Source organism: Dasypus novemcinctus, chromosome 23, assembly GCF_030445035.2.
Source record: "Dasypus novemcinctus isolate mDasNov1 chromosome 23, mDasNov1.1.hap2, whole genome shotgun sequence".
Lineage (NCBI taxonomy): Eukaryota > Metazoa > Chordata > Mammalia > Cingulata > Dasypodidae > Dasypus > Dasypus novemcinctus.
This window is the reverse complement of record NC_080695.1, coordinates 53,191,896-53,218,029: the sequence shown is the minus strand read 5'-3', so window position 1 is coordinate 53,218,029 and position 26,134 is coordinate 53,191,896. Positions and strand designations below refer to the sequence as shown.

General features: G+C 49.9%; 2 protein-coding genes across 2 annotated transcripts in view; both read right to left on the bottom strand.

The window, feature by feature from the left end:
* Window positions 1-804: 804 nt before the first annotated feature.
* On the bottom strand, window positions 805-14,937 carry UMOD (uromodulin). The gene is made up of 11 exons (XM_004460571.4): window positions 14,828-14,937; window positions 12,473-12,651; window positions 10,719-11,495; window positions 10,526-10,633; window positions 9,145-9,353; window positions 8,213-8,361; window positions 6,184-6,429; window positions 3,651-3,813; window positions 3,073-3,154; window positions 2,175-2,216; window positions 805-1,113 (listed from the first exon to the last, which is right to left on the bottom strand). Exons 2-11 carry the CDS (start codon window positions 12,552-12,554, stop codon window positions 1,055-1,057), a joined length of 1,917 nt encoding a protein of 638 aa, XP_004460628.2. The 5' UTR covers window positions 12,555-12,651; window positions 14,828-14,937; the 3' UTR covers window positions 805-1,054.
* A 4,898-nt stretch (window positions 14,938-19,835) lies between these two features.
* PDILT (protein disulfide isomerase like, testis expressed) overlaps window positions 19,836-26,134 on the bottom strand; it is a 35,027-nt gene continuing 28,728 nt past the window's right edge. Inside the window, exons 8-12 of the mRNA XM_004460572.3 lie at window positions 24,430-24,627; window positions 23,490-23,610; window positions 22,119-22,297; window positions 21,277-21,366; window positions 19,836-20,187 (exon numbers count right to left, since the gene is read on the bottom strand). Coding sequence (XP_004460629.2) covers window positions 19,969-20,187; window positions 21,277-21,366; window positions 22,119-22,297; window positions 23,490-23,610; window positions 24,430-24,627 — 807 coding nt within the window. The 3' untranslated portion in view covers window positions 19,836-19,968. The remainder of the gene's footprint in view (window positions 20,188-21,276; window positions 21,367-22,118; window positions 22,298-23,489; window positions 23,611-24,429; window positions 24,628-26,134) is intronic.

Sequence of the window (26,134 nt, the reverse complement as noted above, 5' to 3'; positions counted from 1 at the left end):
AAGGAAGTCCTTGGGCTAGCTGGTCTCCCTGGGCCCAGGAGCCCCACATGGCTTCTGGCTGCGCCTCCAAAGTGCCTCCTGCAGGTACCCTTGTTGCAAAGCCTCCCCTCCCAGTGCGGGTAATGGGTTCGCGCTTCGCTGATGATCCTGGGGTCCTGGAAACAGGTTTGCACCTTCTGGACTGGGAGACAGAAATGCAGTGAATGGAGGGAGTCCCTAGGATGTGCCAGATCCCTGTCGCTGCCTTATTTAGTCCTTATCTCCTCTGAGGATGTGAGACACCTGCGGCAGGGACTGCCTCTGTCTTATTCGCCAGTGATTCCCCAGCACCTGGCACAGTGCTGGCACCTGGCGAGGCTCAAAGAAATATGTCTGGGAATCCAAAAGAACCCCGTGCGGGCATCACCATTAACCCCACTGTGAAGAAGCAGGACCCCTGTTACATTCTCCACTTCTGAAATGCCAACGCACTTGTAATTACTTGTTCAAGTTCTCCTGCCCCTACCAGGTGGTAAGCTCCAGGAGAGCAAGGCCCGTGTCTGGCAGGGTACCTGGCACCCAGGTGGTGCTCAGTTAATATCTCTTGAATGAATGATTGAATGGAGCTCAGAGACATCGTGGATCTTGTTGAAGGTCACACAGCAGAACCAGAGTTCCACCTGGAGTTCAGACTGTGAACTCCAATAGGGCAGGGTCCAGTGTTTCTTGCTATGGGACTCCCAGCACCTTGGAAAATAGCTACACATCCTAGGTGCTCAATAAATACTTGTTGAAGGCACGAATGAATGACTTCAAAGACTGGGCTTTTTAAAGTGATCATTATTTTGACACACTCTTGAAGGAGGCAGAGGCCTCATGTACACACTTCACAAGTCCCATTTTGAGAGAAGGCAGCGTTTAAAGACACAGGCAGGTCATCCGATAGTGGGGGTTCATCCAATAGTGAGCCCCCTTCCTCGTGGCTGGAGCACTAGCCTGGGTCCCCCTGCACCCCCACCCCACCCCAGGAAGTGAGCTGGGAGCCATGGACGACAGGTTCCCTGCTGCTGGGTCACTAAGACATCAAGGTCAAGGCGGCCAGCAGAAGGTGAAGCAGCCAGGCCTTCAGGAGCCCTGGAAGGAAAGCAACCACAGGGTCACTGCTAGCACAGATGCCCTGCATGCAATTTTAAAAAATCCTTCCCTCCACCCATCCATTGGGAAAAGGCAACCTCTCTGCATAACCAATTAGAAAGAGGTGCCCATACTGGGTGAAAAGTGGAAAAAGGCGCCCTCCCAGGTGGGCCAATTAGAAAAAGGCAACCTTTCCTAGGGGAGCCTTTCCTCAGGTCTGAGGCTTGTGCAGTACCCAACCTGCTCAACCATACTCGGGGACTCTGGGAAATATTCACAGAGGGCAAACCTCTCAGGAACACCCCGGCTCTCCAGCTCTGAGCTACCTGTGCTGGGCTAAGTTAGCTCAGGCCAAACACCAGGATGCTGAATGTGCCCTCTGTGGCTCCAGGTTCCCGGAGCAAGTAACAGCTGCAGGGCTCACTTTTCACCCTAATGTTCAGACAACTGAGTGGTCATGAAAATCAAGGACCATAAAAATGCCACCACTCCCTGACCTTTGTGGTCAGAGGAGCAAAGGAGCAAAGAAACAGGGCCCCTGCTTGGCTACAGTGTTCATCTAGCACCACGCATGGGAGGCCCTCAATACCTCTGTGTTACCTGTAGAACGATTCCTGGAAAAGGCATTAGAGAAGCCGCAATGTTTCAGCAGGTGCCCAAGACAGAGGTCTGGAGTGTGTGAGTGTCCATTTGTGTCCAGGTTTGTAGCAAGTGAGTGTATGTCTGTACCTGCAAATATGCACATGAGCAACTGTAGTTCTCCGTGCAACTGCATGTGCAAATATGTATGGATGCATGCAACTTCATGCATGTGCAAACGTGCCTGGATGATCTACAGTCTTGTCTGTGCCCATGTGCACAAAAGCACTATTCAGACACAGCACCATCATATGGGCATCTGCACAGCACTGGGGGCAGGTGTTTCCATGGATACAGCCAACTCTTCAGTGCTCGGACCCAGCAGGCCCTCAAGCAGGCCCTGCAGCACACCTGGGGGCCCACAGCTGGAAGCCCCAGAGGTTTCTGGAGCAGGTCCTTCTGCAGAGAGGACCTGAACTCACCCAAGCTGCTGGGAGCAGCCATGGACACGACGGCCTGCACGTCTGTGGGTGGAAACAGAGATGTCAGTACAAGAAGCCACGCAAGGAGAGGTACAAGGAGAAGGCGTGAGGTTGGCAAGGGGGCCCTGGAAGAGACCTCACCCATATTTCTTCACCTGCAGCCAGAATGATCACTGAAACCCATACCTGATCCTATCGTACCCTGCTTCAGGCCCTTTGGGGGGTTCCTTCCTGCTTGACAGAGAAAGGCCTCAATCCTCAGCTGGAATGACAAGGCCCCAAGTGCGCCGGCTCCACCCACTTCAGCTCATTCCACATGGCTTTCCTCCGGGGGGGGGCCTTCTCTCAGTTCCCCTAATAGGCCCCACCCCGCCCACCACAGGGCCTTTGCACATGCGTGTCCCTGCCTGTGAGTCCCTCCCCCATTCCCTCCTCCCCTGGCCCCTGCTAGTCAATTCTTCCTCAATTCCCAAATCCCAGCCCCAGCCTAACTTCCTTAGGAGTCTTTCCCAATCTCCCAGGCTGTGTCCAGTTCCCTGTTTTAAAATCTCAGAGCTCCTGATACGTTTTTGTCACGGCATTTACTGCGATTGTATTTATACACTTGTCTTCCCTACTGGTCCATAAGCAGGGTCTGGGTCTGTTTTGGCTTATTACAGGGTCCCTAACCTCCTGCACAGGGCCTGGCACACCACAAGCAATAAAAATCATCTATGCCATGAATGACTAACTGAACAGCTGGGAGCTGGCCACAGGAAGGCAACTTCTATTCTACCTTGCCCCACAGGATCCATGTGCTCCCAGTTATTCAGATCCCAGCAAGATCCCTAGATGCCAGACTCTGTTACCAATACCCTCTCTCCAGAGAATATTCCCTGCCAGGGAGCGGCTCGCTTACCTTTCCGCATGATGGGCCCCAGGTTCAGGACACGGGTTTGGTCTATGACACCCCCACTGCGGAACCTGGTCCCAGAGCAAGCCTGCAGGGAGAAGGTGCCAGAGACAACGTCCCATGAGGAAGATGAAATGTGGTCTGATGTGGGGAGTGGGCTGTGCACCCCAGAGTATGGTACAGGTGGAGTGGAATATGGGTGAGGAACTCTGGATGCCTGGGCTCATATCCCAGCTCTACAATTTGCTAGAGGTCATGTAGCTTCTCTGAGTCTGTCTCCCCATGCAGAAAGTTGGTACGAATGTCAGCTACTGTTACTGGAACACAAGCTTGCAGATAAGCCAAGGCATTTACCAGCCTGCAGCACTGCCCTGGTGCTTCTTGGTTCCCCCAAGGTCTCCTGCTTGGCCACATCTACCCCATCTTACTGCTTTTTGTACCTCTGTACTAAAAGAGGGATGTGCAGCAGAAACAATTGTTTTCTCCTGGATCCTGTGGCCCAAATGACTTTCAGGTGAGTGGTAATGGGAGATGAGTGAGAGGAGGTGATGGCAAGTAGACAGAGCAGAGAGAAGAGGACTCACCGGCTTGCACTTTTCATTCACAGTGTCACAAAGATACACTTCACAGTGCAGGTAGACCAAGTCGTGGTTTCCAGCAAATCGGAACATCTGGACGGAAAATCGGCCCTGAGGGGACTCCCCGTTCTCCATCACTTGGATGGTTGAGTCCTTGGTGTGTGGACATCTGGTAGGGTCATGTCATGTAACATGGTTGGTTAAGCCAAGGCTCTGGGGCCAGATTTCCTGGGCTCAAATCGCGCTTCACCACTATAAGCTATATGACCTTGGGCAACTCCCTTAATTGCTCTATGACTCAGTTTCCCCATTTGTATAAAGGGGACAATAATTGGAAGCCACCTCATAAGATCCTTGTGAGGATTAAATAAGTTAACCTGGCAAACAGAACAGTCTGTAGCACACAGTAAGTGCTACATATACATGATGCTAAAGTAAAAAATAGCAGCACACAGTTGAAAGTATCCAAAAAATCAGCAATTTCGGATGTCACAGGAAACGGCATTCAGGAATTGTTAGCTCCCATTTATTGGATATTTAATTACGATGTGCTTGTTGTTAATTTTAAAAATAGACCCTGCTGAGGACTGAGGGCCACTGACCAAACTGGAGCCATCTGCACACACACACACAACTGCGGCAAGTGCACTGATGAATTCGTACTCAGTCGCCCCTGCAGAGACTCACGCAAGTGTTGGGCTGGATCAGGGTGCACAGGGGCTCTGGGCTGACCCATCGGCTGCCTCTTCTGCTATTTCACATTTTCTGTTCAAAATCTGCTTAGAAGGGAGGCTGCATGCTGACTGCTTCAAGAAAGAACTGGCATGAGGACTTCTGGGGGTAGCTTTTACTCTCTGCTCTGTGTCCCCCACAATTCAGTTCTGGCCCCAAAAGTGTGTCCTCCACTTGGCAAAGCCAAGGCCCTGAGGCTGAGGGGACCCACCCTCCTGAAAGTCAGAGTGGCAACCCTGGCTGTTCCCCCAGCATGTCCCTGGTGGTCCCACACACTCCCCCCAAGCAGGGTGTCCAGTGTCCCCTCCAGCCACTCAGCCCCATCCACTGCCCTGTGTTTGGGCACCTGTCCTGGAGTAGCAACTCTCAACCCGCCTCTCACATGCCCAGACAGAAACACGCAAGCACGCCCAGGATTTCTTCCTGCTTATTTCTACTTCCAATACTTGCCAAGTTTCCCACAACATACATGCAGTATTTTCACACTCGGAAAAAAAAAAAAACTAAAAAAATCCTTGCATAGTTGGTAGCATTTACCCTCATTTCACATATAGGAAAGTTAATATCCAGGGAGATGAGGAAACGTACATCTCAGAACTAAGAAATGGTAAAACTGAGGTTTGAACACAAAATCTCTGTGATGCCACCTTCAAGGTCAAGGCAAATTTCATTTCTTTTTATTTTTCCTTATCTAGAGAGCACCTTCATGCATGTTTCTTATTCATCCAACATCTGTATTACTATTTCCTTACTGCTTGTCTTGAAATCCACTTACGATGTCATGGAATGAATTTACTTTTAGAAGAATCTTTAGCTCATGACCACAAATAGCAAATAGTCTCACTAGCCATTAATAAAGTATGAACATGGAAATAGACACAGGTAAACAAAGCAGGGCTATTCAATCTTAGTTGGACACTGTTGACTGAAAAAGCCTGCACTAAGGCAGACTTCTTTTTTCTCATTACAAGGGGAGATTAGCAAATAAGAGAGAGGTCAGATTATATCCAAGTAAAGCTTTCCCTTGATGTTTCCAGGCAGGCTCAAAGAGCACTGAGAAGGCAATAAGTCACTGTCTCTCAGTGATGCTTTTCCTGACCATGCTAATAAAATTGCAAACGTTTCTTTCCTTCCCCAGCTTAGTTTTTCTATAGCATCTTTATATCAATAATACATCTTACTTGTGTGTAATTGTGGGTCTCCCCCCACCCTTAGAATATACACGATATGAGGATGGAAGTTTTCATCTCTTTGGTTCACTGCAGTACCCTCTGAGCCTACCCACAGTAACCTTCCAAAAATACCCATTCAATTTATGAAAATGAGAACTGCAGTTACCTAATGCCTCTAGCCGGTGGCCTTGCTGTTCCGATGAGCCTGCCCTAACTCTTCCCAGCTCTGGGCTTGCCCCTAGACAAGGTTTCTTTGCCCTTTCTCAGTCAAGGATCAACCCTCTTGAATCTTCAAAATAATGTTTATAAATTCATAAAATAAAATAAGGGAAGTGAATTAAATCGAAACAGTTCTCAAAATAATTAAACATTTGATATATATGTTTATTAGTGCATGAGCTAGTAAGGGCTCCTGGAAATTCTAATAACTGTAGTAATTGAGAAGTAATGATGGGCAAAATTGCTATCATGCATCCTGCTAATACTACTTCTGCGGCTTGTTGCCAATATTCGAGATGGATGCAAATGTTAAATCCCAGCTAGAGGTTAATGAATAGAGAGATGTACGTTTTCCCCATCCAAGTCCAGAGACCCCTGAAGCCACCGGTACCCCCCCATAAGAACCCTCGCCTTACTTGTCCTGGATGATGAAGTACTTCAAGGAGTCCGTGGCGTTGCTGCTGGGCGTGGCGAAGCAGTTGGTCATCAGCAGGGCAAAGCGGGACAGGTCGCCCCCATCCAGCACGGTGCCCACGTAGAGAAAGGCCTCGGTGGACAGCGTCACCGAGGCGCCCTGGTAGGGCTGCGTGTAGGCGGGGCTCTGGAAGAGCGCCATCCGCACAGTGAACATGCCCGTCCCGCCCACGCTGAGGTTCAGGGCACTGCAGGGGGAGAGCGGCCGGTGAGGCCCAGGGCCGAGAGCACCAGCAGATGGCCCACCCTCGAGGTCTGCATTCCCCGGCGGGGCCCCGCCCTCATTTGCTTGTTCATCAGGCAGTAGGACTGGGTCCCCCCAAACATTGGCTTTGAAGGCTTCAGTGAGCACGCCCCTGGAGGTCTTACTGAAACGCGGGCTCTGTTTTGGGTAGATCTGGGGTGGGAGCCCAAGATTCTGCATTTTTAACGAGCTCCCAGGTGATGCTGATGCTGTGGGTCCACAGACGGCACTCAGAGTAGCAAGGACCTCAACCACACCCAGTCCCTGGACCAGGAACCACTGCAGCCTTCAAGACATGGAGCAAGTCTCAGGGGAAGCAGACCCCCAACTTTAGTTTCAACCAAGAACAGGTTAAAAGGCATGGGCTGTGAGCCCTACAGACTTGAGTCTGAGTCCTGGTTTCCACCATGGTGTACTAACTCCTACATCAGAAGCTTGGGGTGTTCTAACTGAGTTATTATTAACCACACTGAAAACAGCCATGCTGGGGTAGACTTCACTGGATGATCCCACAAAGGACACATAAGACTGATGTCCCAGGAAATAAGGTTCATGAGAAGTACTTAGGGATGTGCACGTCCAAGGTAAACCAAGGCAAGAACCAGGTTCTCAGCTTGGACTCAGGTTTAGAGGGCGCTGAGATTTCCAGCCCAAATCACAGAGAGATTTGCCCAAAGATGAGTTGCTCCCTGAAGCTGACCAGGCCTGGGACATGCCAAGGGCAGGCAATGAGCAACCTTCTTCTCCCAAGTCAGCCATGCACTCTCTTTGGCTCCCAGCACCCTTCCTCGGGTCTGGATGACCCACAGAACTCATAACCATGGCCAAGCTTTAGACTGAAGGTCAAGGAGGTGTGGGAGCTCTGGGCCTGATGGCCTGGATTCAAATCTCAGCTCCGTCACTTTCTAGACTCTGCAACCTTGGAAACGTTACTCAACTTCTCTGAATAATAACAATTATAATAGCTCTGCCTGTTAGGGCTGCTGTGAGGTTTTAAGGAGATGTTCCATGTCAAGTGCTAAACATGGTATCTGGCATATAAGAAGCTCTCAATAAATGCTAATCAAGACTACGACTATTATTTTTTCCAGCATCAGCATCATTAGCCTGTGAGCCATCTCCTTCAGAGATTTTCAATTTTATTTCACAACAGAATCCCCTTTTTTAATATACTAAAACCTTATGTGGGTGCAATATGAGTAGAACTGCCCTGGTTCACTCCTTTAGGGACCTCCAAATCACCACCCCAAAGGCTCTCAGACTCCAAGCAGCATAATTTATAAATGCCTTCCATTTACAGAGAAGGAAACTGGGGTCCAAATATTGGCCATAATTTGCCCGAAGTCCCATCGCAGAGCTGGACTGAACCCTCCCACCCTCCAAACCACACTCCCCTGCCCCTCCAGTTAGCCAGAGACACTAACATTTGATTCACATCTGCAGAGCACTGTTGTGCTTCTAAGAAAGCAGAACAGGTATGGCTAAGCCCATTTCACAGATGAGAAGACTGACACCCAGAGAAGGGCTATCAGCTTCCCAAAACCATCTGATTAGGACATGACAGAGGCTGGATTTGAATCCAGGCTCTGGACTTCCTAGCTGGTCTCCCCCACTGGGCCACACTGCCTCCCGATGGGTGGCAGTGGACAGAGGAGCTCAGGGTTTCCTAATTAAGGGACTGGGGGATAGAGACGGCCAGGGGCGCTGGGGACCCTCTCTGGTCACACCTGACCATTGGCTGCAGGGAGGTCTTCAAGCTGACTTTCATGTCCAGGGGATAGGAGCAAGCAAAGTTGATCTTGATGTTGATGTCACGGATGATGATCTCTTTGGCCAAGTAAAGGGTGTTGCTGTATGTGGCGTGGGTCTCGTTCCTCTGTTTGGGGGTGAGATAAAGGGGTATGAGAAGCTGAGGAGGATAGCAAAGCCAAAGACGGGTAGTCTCTGGCAGTCTGCAAGCTGCCCTCGCAGTCTCCGTGATAAAAAATTACAACAGCGGCGGCCGTTTATGAGCCAGTGGCCTGCACCAGGTTTTGAACTAAATGCTCCTGCCATTACCCCAGGCTTCCTCTCCAGAAGGCCACAGAGACCAAAAGCTCTGAACTGAGTCATCCATTAATGGTGCAATTTCAGGCACCATGCCGGGCAAATGAGATTTTCTTTCTGGAAGTAAGGGAGGCAGGAGAAGGCAATGTTCGACGTGCACAGATGTTTCCCTCTGGCTCCCATCGAGGAGGTCTCTGTAGGCAAAGTCCTGGTTCGCACAATGCCAGTGGTACAGACTCCGCTTCTCATGGCCCCCCAGGACCACTGGAGAGAAACAGACCTGCTTCTGGACCCAGCTCTGATACCTACTGCCCTCTCTGTGCCCAACATTCCCCATCAGTAAAACGGGGCACTCTCATCCCCCTGCAGCACCTTCTTTCTTGGAAGCTAAGTTTATTAAGCACTTATGTGCCTGTTATGTCCTTGTTACTCCATCCATAGTAACTCACATGATACTTGCTATGAGCTTATGGAGTACTGTTATTACTCAGTTTTACAGTTGCGGAAACTGAGGCACAGTCAGGCTAAATAACTCACCCAAGCTCAGACAACTAGCAAGTGGTGGAACTACTAGCTTGAACCAGGCAGTTCCCCGAGCCGGTCCAGGACGTACCGTCATCACGGTGCCACAGGGGCCTTCCTGGGCTGGGGTCACCACAGACACCCAGTTCTGGTTGCTTCTCTCCTCGAAGCCTGAGCACCGCCTGTCCTGCAGGTACATGAAGACCTTCTCGAAGCCCAGGCTCTCCAGCTGGCACCGGTTCAGGGATGCTTTGATGACATTGGCCCCACACTCCAGCCTGGGCTCCAGGAGGGAGAGATCTGAAATGGTCAAGGAGATCCTGGGACTGGGGGCCCTGCATCTGCAGCTCAGGGGCCCAGCGCAACCCCAGGGACTAGTACCCCAGGCTGGGGTACTCTGAGTAGTCCCAGTTCTCAGAGCTCACTGTGGTCTTCCTTCCCAGTGGTGGAGACATAAGATCGGCCGCAGAGCATTCTCTGGATGGAATCTGTGGGCAACCCTCCAGCCCCTTGTTCCCCGTATGTGGGTTGATTACAGAATGCAGGGTAATTTGGGAGGTCATTCACCATCTCAGCCTTAAATAACATTGAATTCCAATTTAAAAAAAGAGTTAATTGCCATTTCTTTCCTTCCTTTCTACATCAAAGAGATGGCTTGCTGCCATTTTTAACACCCTGTACTTGCTAATTTCTCTTTTAAGAATCAGAGAGCAGGTCTCAGGCTGAGAGTCTGGGGCAGGCTAACAGCATTCAGCTATAATTGTTTTTTTAAAAACGTTTTATTTAATTGAAATATTGCAAAGCTGAATCTTCTTTTCACCCTATTCATTTTTACTCACCTTCCATCTAAGGTAAGTGTTACTTGCCACAGAAAAATACAATAGTGACCCCAAACATCCCAGATGTACTTAAAAGAAAGAGGGATTCAATCAACTTGAAGACAGACAAGTAAATAAATAATAAAACTCACAATATAGGTAGTATTTGGATAGAGCAAAACTTGTAAAAATTGGCCCATGGATGTGACTCAAAGCAGGACTGGAGTTTGAGAAGTTCTAGCCTGTGTCAATTATTTTGCAGATGGGGAAACTGAGGCTCTGAGGTGGCCAAGGCCCTGCCCCGGGACTTGAGTTGGTCAGTGGAGGGCCAGGGAATATGGCTCAGGGAGTCTTTGGCCAGCAGGGAAGCGTGACTCTACCTGCTGTGGTGCGGGGGTCTTGGAAAGAAGACTGGGCGTGAAGGGGTTCCAGAAACTCTGGCTGCTATGAGGTCAACTAAAGGATGGCATAGGAAGCCCCAGGAAGCTCCTTGCCGGTTTTGATGGGTGCTATGAGACATCCCCTTTTCACACAAATTGGTTAATGGGTGTCCCCTGGGTCACACTCACAAGCCCCCGCCTCCTACACAGGCATGCTCCCCTCCCCCAGGTCCTAAGGTGCCTCACCACCTTGCCCCTTCCCCACTGGCCTCACCAGTGACATTGAAGTCCTCTTTGCACTGGCAGTGCCATCTGCCCCCATCCGATTTGCAGTCCTCGTCCACGCCACACTGCTCACACGTCCCCTCCACGGTGCTAGGGTCTGCAGGTTCACAGGGACAGACAGACAATGATGCGCTCTCATCCCCCAAGGTGGCGGTGCGGTGGTGGGGAGCAATCCGGCTCACCTGTACAGTACGCCAGATAGCACTCGGGGGGCGCCGTCAGGTTGTAGACGTAGTAGCCGCCGGGGCAGGCTTTCACCTGGACAGGCGTGTCCCACAGGCAGCAGTTGCCGCTCCAGTGCGCGCAGGCCCGGCGGCTCACGATGCCCTCCTTGCTCGACGGGTGCGTGCCGTTGAGCCACATGGGCGCCGCCGTGTTGCAGCGCAGGACCGGCACGCAGGCCTCGGCCAGGCGCACGCCGCCCTGGCCCGTGAAGCGATGCCAGCCGCGCAGGTTCGAATCGCAGGCGTAGCCTGCCCCGTAGGCGACGCTGCGCCAGTACTCGTCCAGGACGCGGTGCGCCTGGCACGGGTCGGCGCACACGTGTGCGTCGCCCTCGGGCACGCAGTCCAGCCCCGGGCCGCAGGAGCCCGGGGAGCACTCACAGTGCCACCCGTCCCCCAAGTAGCCCGCGGGGCACACGCACGAGTAGTTGCCCTGGACGTTGACGCAGGCGGCCAGCGGGTGGCAGCTGCTGAGCCCCGGCTGCGCGCACTCGTCCACGTCGGAGCAGCCCACGCCGGGCGTGAGGCGGAAACCGTCGCGGCAGACGCACGTGTAGGAGCCCGGCGTGTTCACGCAGCTGCTTTCCGCCGAGCAGCTGTGGGCCCCCGGCGTGGCACACTCGTCCAGGTCCTCACACGCGAGGCCGTCACCGGTGAAGCCTTCCTGGCATGAGCACGTCACGACCGTCCCATTCTCCGTGCAGGTGGCATTGATGTGACACTCAGAGCAGTTTCCTGCGGGCAGGAGAGCCCAGCCTCAGAGTGGGGGCGGCTTGGCCAAGGGGCACCCAGGGCCTTGGATCTAGGGGACCTGTGTATCTTAAAACAGCCTCTGGCTGACCCCTTCCAATACAAGCAAACAAACAAAAACAAGCAAGACTCCCTGGATGGTGTCTGAACTTCTACCAGGCCAGTTTTGGTGGTAAGCGTTGCTTTCCAGCTGAAACTTCTTTTAAAATATCCACATTCCCACATTCAGAGGAGCGGTGCACAGAACCCTGGACTGTGGTAGAGACTTACGGTGAACCCGCCGGACCCACCCCGCCCTTGCACTTATTATGCCGTGTGCCAATCACCTTCCTCACCAGAGTCTTCATCAACTCCCTGCCCAGGGGCCCCTCTTCCCTAAAGAACTACATATGCACTTGACTCTTCCTCCTTAGCAATAACAGCAGAAATACAAATAATCCTTGATGGGTCTGTACTGAAGCGCTTCCTAGATGCCAGGCCCTAAGATCGGCGCTTTTCATTCATTTGATTGAGAATCCAATGTGTTTTTAACCCTGATACCAGGGCGCCATTTACCAGGCACCCAAAGCACTGAAAGCAGAGGGAGGGAAATGTGCAGCCCGGACGAGTAACCTCTAAAGGGTGATAGGGCAGGGGTTTGGGAGCCATCTGGATGGGTTCAAATCTCCCAGCGTGCTGGAGAATGTTCAAGGAAGCTGCTGAAGGCCTTTGCATCTCAAAGTGTGATCCTCTGGAAATGCAGAATCTCAGAGCCCACCCCAGACCTATTGAGCCATCATCTGCATTTGAACAAGATTCCCAGGTGAGCCCAGGGCACACTTGAATCTAAGAAAATGATTTGATATGATTTAGTATATAGTATGTATGACTGTACAAATCCTAAACATGATGAGAGGGATGGAGACGGCCTCTTCTGCTAAGGGCGGCATTGCCCCCTGCACGCACGTGCATGTCCCACTTACTTGCTTCTGAGGTGTCAGTGGCTGCGATTGTGATCAACCCAGAGGTCACCACCAGCTGCAGCAGAGAGAAAAACCGCCCCATCCTAGTTCTTCTTCGCAGCTGCTTCGGGTCCTAGGAGGTGCTGCTGGACCACAAGGACAGGCGGCCCTCTTTGGGTTTCCTCCCAGTCCCTGAGATCCTGCGAGCAGACAAGGATGTGATAAATGCATGGTCTGACTCCCCTCTCAGCAGTCGGGAAGGGTGCTTTGGTTGTGCATGGCACAGCACCATGGTGCACCACTTATTAGACTACAGAAAATGTGCAGCGCCACAGCCCTGACTCTGGTGGGGTTTTCCCCACTGTGGCATGATCCTCACTCCCCCGACATTTCAGGTTTGACTCCCCAAGTTCCAGTGCCTTTGGAACTAGTGGAGCCTCTTATTTGGAGCAGGAAATGGCAAGTGGGTAGTGCCCTGGACTCACCACCTTGGTAAGGGAAACTTTGGATTTTAACAGCCAACTCCTGGTCTCCAGCTGGAAAACTTTCAACTTGCCCAAAGTCATTTATTCACTCAACAAACATTTTTTGAAGAGCTTTTTAAAAATATATATATATAACTTTTTTTAAAAAAGATACACAGATCACAATGTTACATTAGAAAATATAAGAGGTCCCCATACACCCCACTCCCCACCCCACCCCCATTCCTCCCACATCAACAAATTCTTTCATCAATTTGGCATATCCGTTGCATTTGATGAATACATTTTGGAGCACTGCTACACAGTGTGGATTATAGTTTATATTGTAGTTTACACTCTCTCCCAGTCCATTCAGTGGGTCATGGCAGGATATATAATGTCCTGCATCTGTCCCTGCAATATCATTCAGGACAACTCCAAGTCCTGAAAATGTCCCCATATCACACCTCTTCTTCCCTCTCCCTGCCCTCAGCAACTCCCATGGCTACTGTCTCCACATCAATTATAACATTTCTTCCATTGCTAGAGTCACAATAGTTCTATAGTAAAATACCACTAAGTCCACTCTAATCCATATTTTATTCCTCCATCAGTCACCTTTACTGAACCTGGGGTTGGCGCTGGGGTTGGTGTGTGCTCAGGAGACTTGACTCTCTGGACTGTCCATGTGCCAGCTGGGCCCTGAGCCTCAGCAGAGTTGCAACACCTACTCTCTGGTTCATTTGGACTTACCCAGGTCAGCTAACAGGGAGGTGAGGACGGTCATCCTCCACACCAGGGAACCGGGAGAGTCTACAGCTGCAAGCAGAATCCCATCCATCAACCATGTGGGCTCTAAGCCCCCTCTTGATTTAGCGTTGAGGAGCTCTTTTGTGCCACCCATGCAGCTAGGCGCCCAGCAGAGCCATGAACAAGACAGACAAGATCCCTGCCTTTTTGCACCTTACATATTGCAAAGAAGTGGCTTGAGATAAGCAGCTAGAGAGGTCATTAACCTTCACACTGGGGTCATTTATTTCCCCCAAGTGGTGAGACAATCCTAAGTGAATGCTACTTTTACCCTAGTTCTTACAGCTGTAAAATAGGGTAACTTGGTGGTTAAGTGTGGGGGACCTGGAGCCCGCTGCCAGGATCCAAATCTCTGTTTTACCCCTCACTGGCAGTGTGGTCTCAGACATGGTACTTCAATTCCCCAAGACTCAGCATCCTCATCTGTGAAAGGGAGACAATTGCTTCCACCCACTCAGCAAGTCTCTGTGTTCATGTTCAAAGAACTTGTGCTCTAGAGCAGTGTTTTTCAAATTCTTTTGACCCTGACCTACAATAAGAAAAACATTTTATGGCATGACCCAGTGCATTTACACACCTGAGTTCATGCAAACACACACACACACACAAGTGAAAGAAAAGTTGTATGAAACAATACTTATCCTTATGATGTGCATGGCTTGCTGATGGATTCTGTTCTAGTTAAGCGTAAGAAAATTCCTATCTAACCCACTGAAGATTCCATAACCTTTCATGGTTGTGACCCATCGTTGGAAAAACACATGGTGGGTAACATCTGACTGCAAATTGTTGCTATGGGGATTGAGCAAGAAGATACCTGCAAAGTAGGGCCCAGAACATGGCAAAGTGCTTGTTCATTGTTGTAGCCCCAGTACCTGGTCCATAGTAGGCACTTAACAAAATTTCACTGAATGAGCAAAAAGATGGTAGGCATTGCTGTTAGGAAAGCTTAGACCCAAACAGAGAGAGACTGTAACGGCTCTGACCCAGAGCTGACCCCAGGGTTCAAACTCTTAACTTTCTCTCCCCTTCCCCAAATAGAAGAGGAACCAATAGAAGGGCAGATGAAGAACTAGGAGGAGAGAGCTACAGACAGCCTTACCTCAAAGCCAGAAAGCTGGAATTAGTCTCTTCACGGGTGCCTGCCTCTTATATATATATATATATATATGTATTTGCCCCTGTTGGAAATCTCTCCTCCAATTATTCTCCAGTTCTTTTTCTTGAGATTGTTTTCTTGGGGGCGGAATACTTTGTCTTGTGACATGGTGTTTTCCTTTTCTAGGCCGTGAGGCGGTTGCTATTCTGCTTCCTACTAGCTAGAGACGCCAAATGATTGACATTGGGGTCACAGCTGCATCTGTAAATACAAGGTCTCTGTTTTGCACCTTTGGGGAGCAAGAGATTCCTTAGTTAGAAATTAACTGGTAAAGCAGTGCCAAGGTCCTGGGGTGTTTTCTCGGTCACTAAGCAGAGCAAGGTGGACCCAAAGAACCAAGCAGATGCCAGTGTCTGAAGCCAGGTGCGCTAGGATGTGCATTGTCCCCGCTGAGACATGCACTTGTGGTCACCGTGTTTCCCTGTCCTGGAGGGCACAGCTTTCAGAAATCCACCCCGTTGTCACCAGATCAGCCACCTGCCCTAGAGTTCAGACATGTGTAACAGGGAAGTTGGAATGGCAGAAAGTCGGAGCTGGAAGATAACCCTGGCATCACTGGACCTAACCCATCCTATGAAATAAGGACTCTGAGGTCCAAGGAGGGAGGTCCCTTGCAAGGTGGAATAACTTGGTGAATAAATACGCTGAGTCACACAGCCTGGACCCTGGAGTTGCCAGTGGCTTCAGGACTTAGACTTCCTGGGGTAAGATGAGAACCATGAGAACACATGTCTTGTAGAGCTCTCGTGGGGGTTAAAGGCGATGGTGCAAGTAAAGCCACATACGAATGATCCGTCAGTGGTGGTCATGACAACCGCTATTCGGCTGTGCATGGCCACCGAGGTGGGAGGTGACAGAGCTTGGGTTAGAACCCATGTCTCCTGACCCAGGCCCACGGGGCTGGCAGCGCAAAACTCAGTGGAAAAACAGATGTTGGTGGTGGTACAAATAACCAGAGGCACGTGAACTTGGCAGAGCAGAATCTCTGACCATGACCTCTGCATTTACTGCTTTGAGCCCTTTCTTTTCCTGTCTCATTCAGAGCTGGGATGAGCATCAGCCCACTAGTGCACCATATGCTTGGGGTAAATGCCTGGGAATGACATTTCTGCACCCAAGAGGTGGCACAGCTTTAAGAATTTGGATACTTCTTACAGAACAGCAGCCTAGAGAGATTTTTAAAATTTAGCTTTCCATCCCATCCAAAGCACCCACCAACCCTGAGTTTTGTTAACTCTTTTCTTAATTTGCTGAAGTGATAAGTGAGAAATAGCTCGCTTTTGTTTACTTTTGCAATTCTTTGATGAAAAGGGAAGTTATCATTTCTGCATTTTGTTCATTATTCTTTTCTGAACTGATTTGTGTCCTACAACAATTTCGCCCCTACAAGCATGTTCCTCCCCCTGCCCCCCCCTCAATTTCTTTAGAAGGAAAGGAAACATCTTAATATTTTTTTCTTCATCCTGGATGATGTTTATCATTTCTGGTTGGTGCTCCTGAGGCCCTGTCTAAACCAAGTCTGGTTGTCTTGAAAGGATTAAAGGAAAGTTGGCTTCTGGAGTTGTCTGGGCAGGGAAGTGTGAAGTCTGGGCTGGAGCCTGGTTCATCATGGACTTCACTCAGCACAGCGGGACCATCCTGCTCTATTTCTTTCGTCGGCCATTTCCCTATTTTTTCCTCAAACTCCCCACCCACCTCTGGTGCCACCAACTAATGACCATGGGGGATTCTTCCCGGGGCCCCTAAGCTCTGACGGCCTCAGCTGCTCAGTCTACCAGCATCTGGCCTCCCCTTGCACATGTCATCTTCCGTGGGAGGCAGAATCCTTCACACGAGGCCTCTCCGTCCTGGTCAGCTGCTCACCTTTCCTTCTCACTCGTACCTGCTCCTGCCTCCTGCCGCCTCAGGCTTCTCTTAGTTGCTGGATTAGTTCCCTCATCTACAAAGGCCTCCTTTGAGCGCATACCCCCTCCAGCTCCCATCCTATTAGTCACTCCTTTCATAGCCAAACATCTCCAAAGGTTTTCCTGCACACTCTCTCTACTTCCTCAACCTTCATGTACTCTTCAGCTGACGCCAGTATGCTTTTGGGAACTGCCAGCTGCATTGATATTGCTCCCCAAAGACGCCCAGGTTACCAAATTCAATCGATATTTTTCTCTTTATCTTACCTCAGCGTCCTGGGAAGTGTTTGATAAATATTTGCTTTTGAGTGACCCTTACTTGGTCTCTCAGCTGTGCCCTCCTCCTTGAAACCCTCTCCCCCCTTAACAACACGGCTCAGAGCCTTGATTCTAACCCTCTTGACAGCTGCCACTTCCTTCTCTTGTGTCAGATGCATGCTGAGCGCTTTTACCTCCATTGTCACGTTCAGTGAACACGGCCTCTCCGGTTATAGGGAGAAAAGTGGAGTTCAGGAGCTGTTAGCCGTGAGCCCAGCCTCCAACCCAAACCTCCCTCCGCTTCGCCCCTGCCTGGACCGCACTCCTGGAGGGTAAAGACCATTCCTCTTCGGCCTTGAAGGAGCCTTAGGGGAACAAGTGGTTTCAGGTCCTTGGTTGAAGTAGTGAAGCTAAGGTGTGGAGAGTTTTGAAAAATTGATCAAACAGAACACACAGGAGAAGAGAAGTTGGTGTGTGTTGGGAGGGGACAGAAAATGAGTCAAGAGGATAGACCCCCACTTTGCCAGCAAAGGAGCATCACCTGCTCTACCTACCTATACTGCTTCCCCTACCTCCACTCCCACCTCTATAGGCCCCGCTATACCTGGTGGGGGGGCCTGCAGGGGCACCCCACCCCCTAGCTCATGGCCCGTTCCAGGTGATTTCATCCCAGCAGCAACTCCAGCCAGCAGCCACATGGCCTTACGGCTGAAGCAGGTGAGCCTCACTCCGTGTCCTGAATACTAACTCCTGCCCCTGTCGGGGCAGCTGGCTCCAGTGAGTTCCAGGGCCCCAGGCTGTCCCCTGCTTAGTCTGGAGGTGGACAGACCAGGGGTGGGGGGAGCAGACTCTGGAGACCTGGGAAAGCACATGCTGCCTCTGCTTCTACAACTGGCCCCTAAAATAACACCCCCAACCTTTTCCCAAGAGAAGCCGTTATCACCTGGCTGAAAGGATTGTCGCAATTCAGCAGCCTGTCTGTGGAAGCTGATTATGTCCACATCCTAATTCCCACAAACTGTGAATGTTCTCTCACCTGACAAAGGGGACTTTGCTGATGTGATCAAGGACTTTGAGAGGGGGAGATTACCTTGGGGGATCCGGGAGGGCCTGATGCAATTACGAGGGTCCTTGTGGGTGGGTTACAGGAGGAGCCCGAGAAAGTAGGAGGGACACAGAGGGCAGAGTGATTGGAGGACGGGGCCACCAGCCCAGGGATGCCAGCAGCCTCCAGAAGCTGGGAAAGCTGGAAAGGCAAAGCCAGCAGGACTTCCCTAGAACTTCCAGAAGGAACCAGCCCGGTGACACTTTGACTTTAAGCCAGTGAAATTGATTTCAGACCTCTGGCCTTCAGAACTTCAAGAGAATAAATTTGGGTTGTTTTAAGCCTCTTGTTGGTAATTTGCTACTGCTGAATAGAAGACTAATAGTCCCTCTTGGATTTGGACACGGCACAGTCAGCACCTCCCCCTTTGGGGATGACCATGTGTGGAATTTCTCTCATTCAATCGGTCACCAATTATTTGTGGAGCATCTACTATGTGCTGGGTGGAGGTGTAGGAATTGGGAATACAGGGGAAAAGTAAACAGACAAGTCTGTTCCCATGGGGCTTATATGCTAGTGGGGAAGCAGGCAACACACCAGTGCACAACGTAATAAACTGCTTTCAAATATTGGTATCCAGGAAGGCTTCTTGGAGGTGGTGACATTTGAGCTGAGCTGTGAAGGATAAGCAGGACACAGCTATGTGAAGATCTGGGGGAGTTCATATAAGCCAGGGGTTTTTAAATTTTTTTTATTCCATGGACCCCTTTGCCAGTCAGATGAAAACCATGGACCCCTTACAATGTCCACATACACTGTGTACTTAATATATCACACCTGCACCAACACATCCCCACAAGAATAATGTATTTTAGAATTTCAATTCAAACTCACGGACCCCTTGTTAGGAACCCGATTTATACAGAAAGAACAACTGTGGGGAAAGAGCAAGCTGGGCTTGTTCCAAGAAAAATGTGGCTGGAGCCTGGAGAGGAGACTGGATTTTATCCTACAATGAGATGCCTTTAGAGTGTTAAAGCAAGGTAGTGCTCGTGGCTGTGGCTTTTAAAAGGACACCCCAGCTGCTAGCTGTGTTGAAAGTGCATTTTGGTGGAGAGAAGGTAGAGTGGCAGCAAAGAGACCAGTTGGGAGACTTGCTTGGCCAAGAAAAGGTGGGTGAGGTCAGCGGAGATGGGATCAAGTGGGTGAGTCAACTGGAGGGAACTGGGTGGAGCCACCAGGACTGGATGTGGCAGTAAGGGAAAGATGTGCCTTGAGGATGCTTCTGGATTTATTGCTTGAGGGAATGGGTTGTTTACTGAGATGCAGATGATGAGGGGACAGATTTGGGGGTCGGGTCTCTTTCTTATTGTGCCAAAATGCAGCTCCCGCAAATCAATTGACCTTCTTCGAAAGTTTCACCAAACTCCACAGACCCCAGCCTGGTCTGTTGCGTTGCTGTGAAGCGCACGGTCTCTGGAGTGAGATTGCCTGGGATCGAATCTCAACACTTGCTAGCTGTGCGATCCTGACCGGTTGCTGAACCTCTCTGTGCCTCAGTTTCCTTATCTGTAAAATGGGGATAATGAAACCGACCTCTCGGTGACAGGAGAAGGTGATGTTGTAAAGGCTCACTAAGTGTGGTCACTGTGGCTTCCCTCGCAGGCCTGTCAGGACTGCAGACCAAACAGCTCTTCAAAGGCAGCTCCAGTCAGGAAAAGGTGATGAACAAAACAGGGCCAAAGACATTCAGAGGTTTTATTACCCAGCCCCCACTCACCCCACCACAGTGATAGAGAATCTTATTGGTGTAGACCATTTAGGAAATGATGTCCGGACCTAGAAGATGGGCCCCTTCCCTCCTGACTGGGGAGAAGCTAAAGTTCCTCCTTGACTTTGGGTTTCCTCCTTTGTTTCGGAAGTCTCTTTGGCTGTGCCACCTCCTCCTCCTCAGCTGCCTCTTCCAGCTCTGTCACATTCCCCAGCTCAGGCAACTTCTGCTCAGGTAACACTTTCTCCTCAAAAGGCACCTTCTCTTCCCCTTTCTCAGGTAGAACCTCCTCTTCTATCAACTCTCTCTGATGGACAGATAATATCTATTAAAAAAGAAGGAAGGGGGAGTGAAGGAGAGGATAGAGAAATAAGGAGGCAAGAAACACGAGAGGATTCCAATTGCCAAGGCCCCTTCCTGGGAGGAAGTGCCCAGACAGGAGGGCCCTGGGCCTGGAGGTCCTCAGAGATGCACCTGGCGTGGGTGATGAAGTGCCCGACTGAGGTTTGCCCTTTGGGTGGGGCACCTTTGGGGAGCCACCCCTCCCCCACTTGAAGTCTCCAGGTGTGGCCGCACTACCGCTAGCACGAGGGCTGCACACGTGACCCAGGCTGAGCCAGTGTGATTCCTGCCCAGGACAACGGCTGGGATTAGGAATGAAGGAGGTGCTCTCTTTCTAAGCCGGGAGATGTTAGTTTGGAGTGATGGGGCAATTTTTAAGCCTTAATGGGGCAGAGACTACATGAGAATGAAGCCAACATGGAGGAAAGCAGTGATGGGGAGAGAGTAAGTTGTTTTTGTTTTTTTTTAAGGAGGTACCATGGATAGAACCTGAGACCTCGTAATGGGAAGCAAGTGCTCAACCACCTGAGACATATTCGCTCCCTGAAAATAAGTTTTAACACAACGGTTTGAGCATCTGGATCCACCCAAGCCTGATGGTCTAGTAATATGGGAAAGATTTCCATTGTTGCCGAAACCAAAGAGTTGTGTTTCCGACATTTGCAGCTGCAAGGCTGCTGGTTAATACAGATGGTCCCTTCCGGCCGGCACGTGGCCGCACTGAGGCAGGGGGAGGAGGAGGCTCCAGGTCCCCTCCCTCAGAATAATGCCGAGAGCCGCGCCCACCATGCACCCAGCTGCCATCCCAGGAGCAGCGGACCCAGCGAAGCCACCTGGAGGAGCCGCGGGGGACCTTGGCGCCTCCCTTCCCCAGGTTTCTAAACCTGCCACTTCTGTAAGTGCCCTTGAAAACAAGGCCACTAGCAAAGTGACCCAAATTGCATGTTTCCATCCTCAACCATGTCCACAGAGGATGAGATGATGAAAGCTCTTGGCATGCTCTTTTCTAGTCCCTCGAGTCCCTGGTAATTCTGGGGACAAAATAATTCCAGACATTGCTGTTCCCCCTTACCTCATCCTCATAGTCAACCTTGATCTTGATTTGGCTTTCCAGGAAGTCAGTAAAGCCCTTCATGGTATATTCTCCCTTATATATGACTCCCTAGGGAGAAAACAGGACAGGGTTAGGACCGCGGCCGCTCCTTAAGTACATCCAAGCTCAAATTCCTAACAACCTGGGTGGCCATGAGCAGGTTTCTCAGCCCGTTACCTTGGCTCTAAAATCAGGGTAACAAATAATGCCTCATCATAGGGTTATAATCATAGTGGCCTCTGGAGCACATTGCCGGGGTACAACCCTGGCTTCAGCACCGAGCCGTGTGATTTGATGCTTTAGCCTCTCTGGAACTCAGCCCCCTTGCCTGTAATATGGGGATCATACCATATTAGTGTTATAGAGGTTAAATGTATATAAAGCCTTTGAAAGAATACCTGGCTCAAGGCAAGCACTATATGTATGCGCTATTATTTTTATTATAAGAAAAGTAGTTAGTTATTTTACAAAGCATGTGTTTCGTGGTGGGCGCTCAGCCATTGCTAGTTCCCTTTCGTCTTTCAATCTTTAAGGTTAGGAAGCCGCTTACTGCCACTGGTTATCTAAACTCCTTTTCTGATAACTTCAGACCTTGTGACACTCAGCCCCATCCTCTTCACCCAGCCTCATTTTCCATGACTCCCCCCGTACAACTTCTGCCCCAGGAGAAGGCAATCTCCTTCCAAGCTCTATGGTCACCTCCCTGCCCACCTCTTTGTTCATATTGCTGAGAGTTCACCCCTCCTCCTCTCAACTGACTTTAACCGCCACCACTCTGCAAAGTCCCAGTGTTTCCACTGGGAGTCCTCAGAGCCTCTCACCTGTTCAGAGTCGGTGCCGAAGAGTCTGAAGAATGGGTACCTGTCCAGGTACATCAGCTGAATGTCGTTGGCCGTGATGTCGATCTTGGCAATGGTAATCGTGGAGTGGTTTTGATATTTTCTGCCCAACTCCTCTAACACCGGGAACAGTGCCTTGCACTTTTCAGACCAGGGTGCATCTGGAAGAGAAGGTTCATTGCTCGAGTTCATGCTAACAAAGACCTTGAAAGCCCCTGCTGACCCCCCAACACCATCACTGCGTTCTTATTTGCAGCTCTGTTGCTTGGGCAAACTGCACTCCCTTTTTCTTTTAGTGGTATATCGGGTTATGTTTGCATTGTGAACATAGTACCTGGGCATTATTAAAGGCTTTAGAAAAAATATTTAACTTAGTCTCCCCCTTCCACCCAGACGTTAAAACTTTGAGCATGCTGGGATATTTTCTTATATTGTTTATTAATCCTTAATAGGGCTTTCCTTGCCAGCTGAAGAAGAGAACCAAGAAAAATATTTACCCTAGACAACTCCTCATGTCTTGCCAAAAACTGTTTCTGCATGTATGGGCCATGTATATGTGTGTGTGAGATAGCATAGTAGTTTTTCAACAGAGGCTAAGCTCTGTGCTAAAGTCATTCCATTACTAAGCTGAGGTGGGATTTGAAACCAGGCCATTTGGACGTGTGGCCATTCTACCACACTGAGAGAGGAGAATGTACCCAAGGGTGAACTGGAGGCTGTGACGATTACAACTATGCAGGGAAAGGGGTGTCCGTTGGAAAGGGGTGGCCTTCCTTGTATACAGTTCCTTGGGCTCTGAGACTGGTACAGGCACCTGAGCCCTCTGCAGAGGAGCGTGGGACCAGGTCCACCATGGAAGGGAGACCGAACTTGGCCTGCCCGAACTCCCGCTGAAGTCCAGAGGGCCAAGTTTCTGGCTCTGTGGGAGGAATGGCCTCCAAGGACCCCAGACGTGCCACCCATGGGTTGTCATCCTCCCTTTCCAAGCCCAGTGCCTCCACTAGCCTCTCCTCAGCCATCAGTGCCCCGGGTAGCCACCTGGAGCCAAGGTGGGGGCACAATGGCAGCATCCCAGGGGGCCCATCTGACACCCCACTTCCTAGAAAACAAGGCTGCTTTGGCCTTTTACAAGATCCAAATGTTCAGTCTCTTAACAGCAAGTGTCAGGTGAGCACAGAGAGGCTGCTCCAGTCTCTGGTCTAAAGCCAGCAAAGCAGGGTGTTGGGCCATACAAACCCTAAGCACCTTGCCCTGTAGATAAGTCCGTTTCAGTGCCCAGGAATTCAAGGGCAACATCTGAAAAGTAATGCTGGGGGCCCATTGCCGTCCATCTGCCTCTGTGGAGGTACTTACAGAACATCACAAACACATCCCTTTCCTTGTCGAAGACAACTATGTTGAAGTTCTTTCCCACAAGCTGCTTAACTGGTCCCTGGTCCCAATACTTTGGAATCTCTTCACTGGATTGGTGTTTCTAGAAAGAGAAGCCAAGAAGTCCAACAGTCTCCAGAAAGGAATTGGAGGTTAGGGCACTCACCCTGGTTGGAAACAAGTTTCCTCTTGTTCTAAAGAGGGAGAGATGTGAAGCCCTGACATAGATTATGCTCTTGCTGTCAACACTGGGTTGTCCAGGGCAAACTGGGATCAGAGGGCTGAAGAGGAGAGAGAAGTGGTAAAAATCTCAGCCCTATCACATTTTTCTCTACAACTGCTTCCCCCTGTGTCTCCAGAACCCACACCCTCCTCTCCACCTGCACAGCCACTACTCTGGTTCAGAGAGCTTTCATCTCTCATGTGGACCACCTCAGGAGCTTCCTCATGTCCTCCTTGCATCTTCTCCTCAGCCCCTCTGTAGCTTATTCTTCTGCAGGTGAGGTTTTCTTCTCACCCTGCAACTCTGGTTTCTCATCACTCTTAGGATGTGCTGAATCCTGATTGCTCCATGAGTTCTACGCCTTCTTCTCCTCATCAGCCTTCATCTACCCTGGGGCCAAGTAAATCACACTAGAGTCTGAAAGACATCAGTTAGCCCTTCTGAGGGTCAGCATTTCAATTGGAAATCATAAAAGGGAAATGCCTTTACTTTAAGAAAGAACTAGTGGTGGAATTATAGGCTCAGGACAGGTCAAACGTTGAATAGGTTTAGGGTGGGGGAGATCTGGGGATGTGTCCACGCTGAACCGTGAGCTGGGCCTTTATTCCTCTCCCCTGTTCAGGGGAGCAAAGTCAGCAGTGTTTCAGGAAAGGGACAATTCTGAGATTCTAGATAAACCTTGTCCCAGAAGGAACTTACCTTGGCAGTTCTAGCCAGGAAACTGCGGCCGAATTTCTTGAGGTTTTTGTAGGTAATCTCATCTGCAGGCATTTTGTACCTTGCATCAGAGCTCAGGTTTAGGATTTGGACGGATGGGACATCAACTTCAGTGATCCGGAAGTATTCAAAGACACGCCCGTTTCTGGGTTCGTCTGTGTTCACAAGGATGAAGAGGATCTGCCAAAACAAATGAGACCCATTTCTCTCTGGAGACAAAGTATTGGGAAATCGTGGGAAATACTAATGGAATGCAAGTGGCAGAGTGCAGGGAGTGCCTTTCCCTCAGGAGGGGGTAGCCAGAACCGGAGCACACAGCCCGGTGGCAGCCACCAGCCTGGTTTCGGTCCCCACCGGCCCCCATGGGGCAGCATCCTGGGCAGGCAGGGCACCATGCACACAGCCACAGGAAGAAGGACGTCCTGGACTCACAGCCTGGCTCCTTGGGCAAAACAACTTCCCCTCTCTGTACCTCAGTTTCCTTATCCATAAAATGTATCATAGGATGACTGTGAGAATCAAACAGGACAACATATATGAAAGTTTAGTGCCTAGCAGGTGGGAAATGCTCAATACATCTCAACTATTATTATGATGCTAAATTATTCTATCAAGGCAATCCATGACTTCATTCATATTCGTGGTGTGCCTGCCATGTGCTAGGCATTTTACTAAACAATCAGGATATAACCCTCCCCAACCTCTTATGGAGCTTATGTTCTAGTGGGGAGGATGGACATCAAATGAATAAAATAAATTCGGGTAGTGATGTGTTAATTTGACAATAAGGCGTCATCACAGAGAGAGTGACTGCACGGGGGGGGGGGGGTGAAATAGGGGCTCATTATTGGGAATGGTGGTTGAGAACAGGCGTCTTTGAGGAGGTGACATTTTAACTGGGACCTGGGTGATAGTGACAAGTCAGCAGAACAGTCACCCAGGCAGTGCAAACTTCCAACGCAGAGAGCTGGAGGCAAAACATGAATTTAGAATATTCTAGGAATAGAAAGGAAAGGCTAGAACAACTTCAGCACCAGGAGGAAGAGATTTTATGGACTTTGGTGGCCCCAGTGAGGAGCTTGGGTTTTAGTCTGAGCATCCTTGGAGATCACTGAAGGATAAGATTAAAAAATAATAATAATAAAAACATCACACTGGTTGCTGTGCTGAAAAGAAGAGGGAACATAAGGGAAGCCACTTAGAGGCTACTGCAGACATGAGGTATGACATAGTCTAGGTTATTTTTCCTTCAACATATCAAGTGCCCTACCAGATGCCAGCCCCTCTTCTAGCTGCTGGGGATCCTGTGAAAAACAAAGCCAACTTGTTAAGACCATCCTTGTATGCTTTGAAAACTATGGACCACTTGCTGTAGGCTAGGTACTGGGGTATAGAGGGAACAAGATAAAAGACAGGCTACCAATTATTGGACTAATAGTATTAACCCAACTGTTTTTCTTTGGCTCTAAAATGGATCATCATCAATAAATAGCATTGAGGAAACCTGGTACGAGGGATAACAGCCTGGTTAGAACCTCATCTCACAATCTATGCCAATGGAAATTCCAGCTAGATTAAAGAGATAAATAAAAATAAATAACCCGAAAGAAAATATGGTTCAATATTGACTATTATAACATAGGAGAAATAGAGGGAAAGTACTCTGATTGTAATTGATTTAATTACA

What these genes read in the sequence shown, in the direction of transcription:
- UMOD (XM_004460571.4), bottom strand. Translation starts at nt 12,554, where the DNA reads ATGGGGCGGTTTTTCTCTCTGCTGCAGCTGGTGGTGACCTCTGGGTTG. An exon ending in GGGGCCCATCATGCGGAAAG is followed by an intron (nt 2,217 to 3,072) that starts GTAAGCGAGCCG and finishes TTCCACCCACAG; the next exon opens with ACGTGCAGGCCGTCGTGTCC. An exon ending in GGCTGCTCCCAGCAGCTTGG is followed by an intron (nt 1,114 to 2,174) that starts GTGAGTTCAGGT and finishes CTTTCCTTCCAG; the next exon opens with GGCTCCTGAAGGCCTGGCTG.